The sequence below is a fragment of the Crocodylus porosus genome, unplaced genomic scaffold (genome assembly GCF_001723895.1).
Source record: "Crocodylus porosus isolate Cpor-Errol unplaced genomic scaffold, CroPor_comp1, whole genome shotgun sequence".
Classification (NCBI taxonomy): domain Eukaryota; kingdom Metazoa; phylum Chordata; order Crocodylia; family Crocodylidae; genus Crocodylus; species Crocodylus porosus.
The window spans coordinates 180379173-180387586 of NW_017728906.1; the positions used below are offsets into that span (position 1 = coordinate 180379173).

At 43.2% G+C, this 8414-nt stretch overlaps 1 protein-coding gene across 1 annotated transcript in view; it reads left to right on the plus strand.

Moving 5' to 3' along the window:
* Positions 1-6060, plus strand: part of PGR (progesterone receptor) — a 100662-nt gene extending 94602 nt beyond the window's left edge. Inside the window, exons 6-8 of the mRNA XM_019530283.1 lie at positions 2257-2387; positions 3000-3157; positions 3855-6060. Coding sequence (XP_019385828.1) covers positions 2257-2387; positions 3000-3157; positions 3855-3878 — 313 coding nt within the window. The 3' untranslated portion in view covers positions 3879-6060. The remainder of the gene's footprint in view (positions 1-2256; positions 2388-2999; positions 3158-3854) is intronic.
* The last annotated feature ends 2354 nt before the right edge of the window (positions 6061-8414 follow it).

An 8414-nucleotide genomic window follows, 5' to 3' on the forward strand; every position in this document is an offset into this window, starting at 1 on the left:
GAACAGCCTGCCATCGGAGGTGGTTCAAGCACCTACATTGAACACCTTCAAGAGCAAATTAGATGCTTATCTTGCTGGGATCCTATGACCTAGCTGATTTCCTGCCCTTTGGGCGGGGGGCTGGACTCAATGATCTTCCAAGGTCCCTTCCAGCCCTAATGTCTATGAAATCTATGAAATCTTAAATTAAGATTAAGTACATTAATCGTTAGTTTCTTACTTAACTAATAGTTAACAAGATCCTCTATGGGTACAACTATGATTTTGAATAGTAAAGAGTCTGCAGGGCTGTGAAATAGGAGGAGAGAAATAAGAAGGTAGCGAAAAGCAAAAATGCCTGAAGAAAAGTTAGCTTGATTCGTGGAACTATCAAGACCATTAAAAAGGAGAGGCAATTGTTAATACCTGTTAAGTGAAGAAATGTGGACCACTGGGCATCTTTACATGAGTTTGGGGGGGTGGGGGACCAGGAGGAGGGAGGAGGACGGCGGCAGCACTTTAATTAGAGCAGCTCTTGGAGTCACTCTGATTAAAGCTCCCGCAGCATGTTGTGTATTCAGTGTCCTGTCAAAATGTCGGTGGGGGCACTTTAACTAAAGCTCTTTCAACAAACTTTAGTTAAAGCACCCTGCCACCATTTTTAAGCATGGGGTTGCTGAATACACATGATGCTAACTAGGAATTCATTGAGTCTGCTCCAACATGTGCTAACTAACACGTGTTGGAGCAGGCATCAGGCATGTGTGCAGGTGCCCATTAAGTCAACTGACTTCTTCAGATGCCAGATAGTAATGCCACAACTGCTGCATCATGGAGCAGAAGTCAAAGCAGAGTGTTCCTATTGGAAAATTAGTTTCCCCGCTTAAAAAATGCACCCCAATTTTAAAGAAAAGCTGCATATCGTATGTGAGAAAATATGGTATATATTGAAGATTAAGTCCCTTGTTCTGCAAACTTTTATAAAGCTATGTACTCTTATGATTAGACTTATTAACTTCAATGAGACTTCATATATTTGTTAGCATAAGGGGCTACAATTTATTTTAAAGCTTTCTTAGTGATATATTCTTTGTTACTTGAAAGCAAATTTGATTCAGTGTTAACAATTAATAGGTTTTTTCAGATTTGCAATATATTAATGAAGCTACGAATCTTACCATACAGAGTAAGGCAATATTTTCTACCAGGCCCGTATTTAGATATCTAAGGATAAGCTTTTCAAAAGTCCCCTTAATTTCAAAACCTCCAGTCAAAGCATTTCAATTTTGACTTAGGAAAGTTTAAAAATATGGAAGGAGTTCATTACATAGGACAGCACAATAGCAGTCTTTTTCATTCAGTTTTGTTTAGCGTTCATACAATTTTGTTTAGAGTTCATACAATTCATAGAGTTCGGAGAGGCTAAGGGACCTGAACCTATTCAGCCTTCACAAGAGAAGGCTGAGGGGGGACCTGTTGGCCATCTGTAAACTCACTAGGGGAGACCAGCAGGGTTTGGGAGAGACCTTGTTCCCTCGAGTGCCCCCCAGGGTAACAAGGAATAACGGCCACAAGTTGTTAGAGAGTAGGTTTAGGCTAGACATCCGAAGGCACTACTTCACAGTCAGGGCGGCTAGGATCTGGAACCAACTTCCAAGGGAAGTGGTGCTGGCTCCTACCTGGGGGGTCTTTAAGAGGAGGCTTGACATCTACCTGGCTGGGGTCATTTGAGCCCGGTTTTCTCTCCTGCCCAGGGCAGGGGGTTGGACTAGAAGATCTACAAGGTCCCTTCCAACCCTATTTCTATGAATCTATGAATTCACACAGTAAGGATGTTAATGAGACCCTGGACTTGTCTTTTTACAATACAGCTAACCAATTAAGTCTAGAACTTCTTAGTTCAAAATCTGAAATTATACTGGAAATAAGGAGACTGATTAAAGATACACATAGAGAATTTGCATGATAGGTTTCAGATTATAAAATGGAAAGAAAAAGAAGTAGGAACATTTACACAGAAATCTATTTTAAATTTTAAACCTTGTTGCATGTTTTACTTTTTAAAAAAATGTGTTTTTATCCACCTTTCATTTGGATCCTGGCAGCTTCTAAGTAAGAGCAGAATTAGTTGACTGTTACTTTCTATCTCCCTCTCCCTCTCTCTCCCTCTCTCTTTCTCAAGATAAGGAATGTACTAATTCACCTAGCAACCAGGTATTTACTCAAAAGAACCAGTGCCTGAGTTGTTTTTATTTTTACCTCTTTTCCCGGTGTAAGACAGAGGATGAAAGAGTCATCATTCTATTCACTGTGTCTATCCATGTGGCAGCTTCCACAGGAATTTGTCAGACTACAAGTTACCCAGGAGGAGTTTCTCTGTATGAAAGCACTGTTACTTCTCAATACAAGTAAGTAGCAAGTTAATTTTTATAACATTTTTGTTCTGCATCTCCAATCGCAAACAACAATGATAAGTTTCAGCATTTCACATAGTGTTACTTAGCATGAAAATTATGGGCTGTCTGACCCCAGAACTGAAAGCGCTCTTTCAGCAAAAGTGTCTCAGCATTCCATTAAAATATTTTGGTTAAGTATCAACCAGAAATTTTTTGCTGCACAAAAACTTAGTGAGAGATGCTGAATAAATTTGAGGAACTGCCACACTGAATTGTGCATTTGAAAAAAGCAATTGTGCATCGTTTCATCCAACCAGCTTTTATGACTTTAATTTACATTCACAAATAAAACCCAATACAAAACTACAAAAATATAGTTAAATGATAATATGACATTATTTTAATTAACTGTTATTCTTCCTGATGAAAGGGCCAAGAACTTATAAGGTCAATGAATATTTTGCTCAGTAGGACAATGACATTAATATTAGTAGTTATTCAATGTATTCATGGAAAAAGACTGTCCAAGTTAGACAATCATTGGCTAAAGGTGGGGAAAAAATGTTATTCTATTGTTGTCTCCACAATAGAAAACAACATGCAATAGTTTTACTTTATTTTTAGTTCCTTTGGAAGGTCTAAGAAGTCAAAGCCAATTTGATGAGATGAGAGCAAGTTATATTAGAGAACTGGTCAAAGCAGTTGGATTGCGCCAGAAAGGAGTAGTGGCCAACTCGCAGCGTTTTTATCAGCTTACGAAACTCATGGACTCCATGCATGATGTAAGTTTGCTGGGGAGTGGGAATTATGCCAGAAACAAATAGCATTGCTTAAACTCAGTGTAAATAGTGTCGATAAGAATATTGAGGTGTCCAGTTAAAGTTTATTTTTATTTATTCCTTATTTTAGGGCAAAACCATTTTTTCAATTAAATTAGGTGTTCATAACTTTATGTATAGGGGATTCAATGCAATGTGAAGAATACATTTTCAAATGTCACTTCACTTTCAATATTTCTAGTAATATTAGGTCAGAGATCTTATGCATATATGTGTTGGTACAACATTGAAAAAATAAAAATATTAAGATTGCAAAGTCAAATATTTGAAAATTATTAAATGCCAAATAAAAGTACAATCTTAATGTGGCCCATTTGCATGAATACATTATAGTCACATAATGTAGTCATGTATTCTTTTTTTTCCTGCAGGAGAATCATCTAACTTCTGGTAACTTTTGAGTGTTAAGCTTTGCAGCCATAATATTTTGAAGTAATTACATGTGTGGACTTTCCAAGTTTTTTAAATGGAAAACTGAAAAAAAAAATTAGAAATTCAATCATGTGGCATCATATTGTAATGGGTTGGGTTAAATTGCATTGAAGCAAGCAGTCTTCTTGCACCCCAAACAAAGGTACGTGCAAAGTACGTGTGAGCAGGGAGGTTTAGCTGACTGTAGTTTTGTGTTGTTTTCTATAAGAGGCAAGAAAAGAAGAGATGCTAAGAAGCTAACAAAGAAGCATCTAATGCAGCCTGGACAAGGGATAGGAGCATTTCTCTGAGATAAAGCCTGAAGAAAGAGATTCAGAGCACAGACTCTTAGATTGAGTGTTGGGTGAAAGGAGTCTGGAGTTGTGAGAAAAGATGCGGTCTCTTTCTTGTTGATTCCTTCGGTGTTCACAAATGCGGCACTTTATGGACATTCTTTGTAAGTAAACAGGGTTTTATGTGAGGCCTGGACAAAAACGTGTTTACATTCCCGTAGTGGGGTGTTATACTAGAGTGAAAAAAGAGCAGACAGGCAACATTAATTCCCACGCAGAAGTAACTTCACCCCATCTGGTACAAAATTACCTGTGAGAGAGTAAGAGATAAAACTCCTTTGAAGGAACCCACATCAGTATGGATGCTGTCTGTCAGCATCCATTCCAGTGTAGCTGTTTGCTTATGGCAGTGGTTCTCAACTGGGGTCCCATGAAACCCCCCCGGGGGTGCTGTGACCCAAGTGCTATGGTGGCAGTGGCATCCAGGTAAAACTGACCTATGTGTACTTCTGCATTAGGGCTCTCTGATCAACCTAAAGCAGGCAGGATCTGGCTGGGGCTTCCCAGTCTGGCCCCCACCACACTCCTTCCAAAAACAGGAGAACATGGAATTGTTCCACCTGCAAGCCTCTGTGCCTAGGAGAACCTTGGCTGGGGAGGGGTTAGACCAGGAAATGTTGCAGCATGAGACAGTCCTCTTGCCTGCTTTAGGCTCATCAAAGAGCCCTAATGCAAGAGGATTGTATGCACATGCCACAGCCCTTTCTTGCCTAGCTGTGCAGCAGGCACAGGGCAGTTTTATCTGGAGGCACTGAGGTAAGTTGAGGCAGCACCAACAGTGGTTCTCAGCTACAGGTAATGCCACATTAAAAAAAAAAGTGGTGGAGGAGTACAGTGATGCTGAAAAATTGAGAGCCACTGGTTTAAGGCTGCCAGACTGTGGGGCTTTTTGCCTTCCTCTGTAGTAGGCAGGTAGGTTGGGCTGTCTTCCTTGGAACTCTCAAGTATATATTAACAACCTTTACAACAGGAAGATGTTGCTCACGGCTGTCTCCCTACGTTACCTGTGGTAGGTTAGGGTGTTATGTCCTGTGGTTTTATCAAGGTTGACTATAGTGTTGCTAATAAGTTAGACAATAGATTTGTATAAGATGGTTTGAATAGGGACAGTCCTGCCTCATGCTGAACTACATGACCTCTGAGGTCGTTTCCTACCCTACATTTATATTATTTTGTGATTTTAGTCAATCCTGTCACAGTGGCAAGGTATTGTAAGAACAGCCTACTGTATTCAGCTACCTAAACATAACTGCTTATCTGTCTCCTGACCCTGATCCTGTGGTCTATGTATTAATGTAAGCTCTACCAGTGCAAATGGGCCATCTTTCTAGGCTCTAAGAAATGCCTGTTTTCCTTTACAATTTCTTCTTCTAAAAGGAACAAGATCCCAATTTTTAGCTAATCAGAAGGGTTAACAATTTTGATAGCAGCCTGATCCTCTGTTTCAGATCTTGTGTCTTGAGCTAAAGGCTTACACGTAAAGCAGGACTTCAGCAATGCGGTACCTAATCTTTATGTACTGTTTTGCCTAATGGAACTCATAGTCCTGGGTTAGACGCCAAAAGCCAGCATGCCCAAAGCCTCCTCACTTGGAAATACCAAGGAGAATGTAGTTAGATTCGTATCTTCCCTTAGGCCTCTCAGTGTTCGGTGTTTAAGCCAGATCAGCCTTTCCTCACACAAAGAGAAATTGGCCTACACCATTGTACCCAATAAGACAGCAGTTAGTAAACTTACTTGGGAAGTAGAAACTTTGTTTGCCTGATTTGGAGCAAGGAGTTGCAAGCTGCTCATCCCAAAGTCCACATAAGTGCCTAGCTAGCTATAGAGTTAATCTCTTTCTTCCAAATATTTAATTCTTCAATAATATATTGATAAAATTAGCATCAGCTAATTAAAATAATGCATTGATTCAATTTTAATTACTCATGCAAAATAGAATAGCCCTGACAGGAGAGACTGAAACAGTCACTTTAGAACAGCTAATAGATTCTGTTGACTAAGGCAGTCCCTTGGAATAGGGGAGACTGACATTCCTTCTCTAAAGTGTCCTTTACTGCCCCTGTTGGAGACAGGACACTGGGTCTGATGGACCACTAGTCTGACCCAGTATAATACTTCTTATATTCATATGTACAACACTGGGATACACACAAATGGCAGTATTCAAACTCCCTTGATCTCTAGGGCCATATATGGACTACAGGGCTCCTCATAGGACAAATCTGAATCTAACTCTGGCAGTGGGGCCAGCAGCAATGATTATTAACTGTTGTGGCCTGAGCCACAGGGATTAACACCTATCATTCACTCCTCTGACACCAACATGTGTCCCCAAAGGCCTCCATACATCTGGCAGCATGCCCTCCCCCAAGTTCCTGGCTCTTCCAGGAGCTCTGGGGGCCAGAGGATATGGCTGCATAAGCTGAATCTGCCCCATGGACAATATCTTTTACACTCTTGTTTAAAAGGGAGAGGATATGAACAGGGCAAGTCTAAACTGATCCACTCCCTGTGTATCTTCCCTGCCATTTACTATCATTAGTTTAGGGAAGTTAGAGGATAAAACCTTTATTGCTCTGTTTAATAGATATTAGTAAACATATGAATTTGTCTAATCTCTTTTTCAACCTGGCTGTACTCTATCTCTACAACCACCTGTGGCAACAAGTTTCACATGTTAACTGTGTGTTGTATGACAATAGTTTCTCGCGTGTGCTTTAATTTTAGTGGGTGCCCCATAGTTCTTCTATGCTGGGACTTGGTGAATAGCAGTTCCTTAATCACTTTGCCCACACTTCATGATTTTTATAGACCTCCTATTTTGTTTTAAATTCCATTCTTAATGATGCTCATGACTTTATTGGCTTTTTTGGTCATTGCTATGCATTAAGCCCAAGTTTTTAGAGAAGTATCTAAGAGAAACTAAGTTTCTTTCCTCAGTCATAGGGTGTGTCTAGCTGAGGGCTCACATGCCTCTTGCCCTGTCTCAAACCCCTTTGAGATGGGCCAAGAGGCACATGTAGGAATGAAAAAATGTTCCCTGCACTGCAAACTTGCAGTGTGGGGAGAAAATTAGACCCCTTGATATCCAGGGGTGAGAAAAAAAAACACTCCACAGAAGAGTGGAACAAGTCACAGTCCTAGACCATGGCCAGAGTCATCAGGGAGTCAGGGCCCCAGAAGAGATGCTCTGGTTTTGGCCAGAGCGTCTCTTTGGTGCTCCTGCTGCCCCCGGCGCTGTCCAAGGTAAGTGGGGGAATGGGGCTGGGAGGTGTTCATGGGTGTGGGTTGATGTGAGAGGTGGAAGGGGAATGTGGTGGGGTTTGGGGAGTTGCGGGGGTGATGACCCCGGGGCTGTGGGGGGTAAGGACCTGGCTCAGACCAGTGCAGCTCGCTAGTCCGGCTTTGCACCAGAGTGAGTCACATGGCTCTGGGAGCCTCCCAGAGCTGTGTGACCCGCTCCAGTGCAGGGCCAGACTAGCAAGCCACACAGGGCTGGGCCAGATCCCACCACATGCCACCTCCCTGCGGGCATAGTGAGGCATAGTGGGGCAGAGGTGGTACCTGGCACGGCACTGAGGCAGATGGTGTGCCAGATCCAGGCAGGTCCTGCCAGCCCTAGGGACCCTCTGCTGCCTGGCCAAGCCAGTCCTGTGGCAGCAGGACCCAGCGTGTTGCACGGGGACCGTGTGCCAGGTCCTGCCAGCCCTGGGGCCTGGGGCACCCAACCGGGCCAGTCCCATGGCAGGAAGACCTAGCACGGCACACAAGGACCACGTGTTGGGCCAGCTAGGTCCTGCCAGCCCTGGGACTGCTCATGTTGCATCAGGTGGGCCACACAAGCAGCTCCAGTGCCAGCAGGACCTGCTGGGCCCAGCACATGGTCCCCAAGTGCAGACAACTGGCAGCAGCAGGCTCAGAGTGCCCCACCCCCAATGCTGCTGCAAAAGGTAAGTTATGGGCCCTGGGCAGGGAGGCTGTGACCCTCCAGGGTGCCTGGGACCCTGGGCGGGGCACTAGGGGCTGTGGCCCTCCAGGGGGGACCTGGAGTCCTGTGAGGGTGGACAACATTCCATGTGCTGTGAGGGGAGATTGCACCCTGTGGGGGGCCAGGGGACCCACTCCTCCTGAGCATCCCCCCCACAAGGTCCCCCACACCCACAGAACCCCCACAATTGCCCCAAATCTACCTGCCCACCAACCCACATCCCTCCACACATACCCTCCTGTCTTCCCTCACACCTCTTCCCACCCCCTTTCTGAAAACACCATATCCCCCCATCACACACCCATCATGTGCAAAGAAAACCAAAATCACACATCAACACATATAAGTATTTAGAATTTATTTTATCATGCTGATAGAGACACTGGTAGGCTTCCAAATTGCTTTAACATTGTAAATATACCAATAAAGCATTGCCCAACTGATC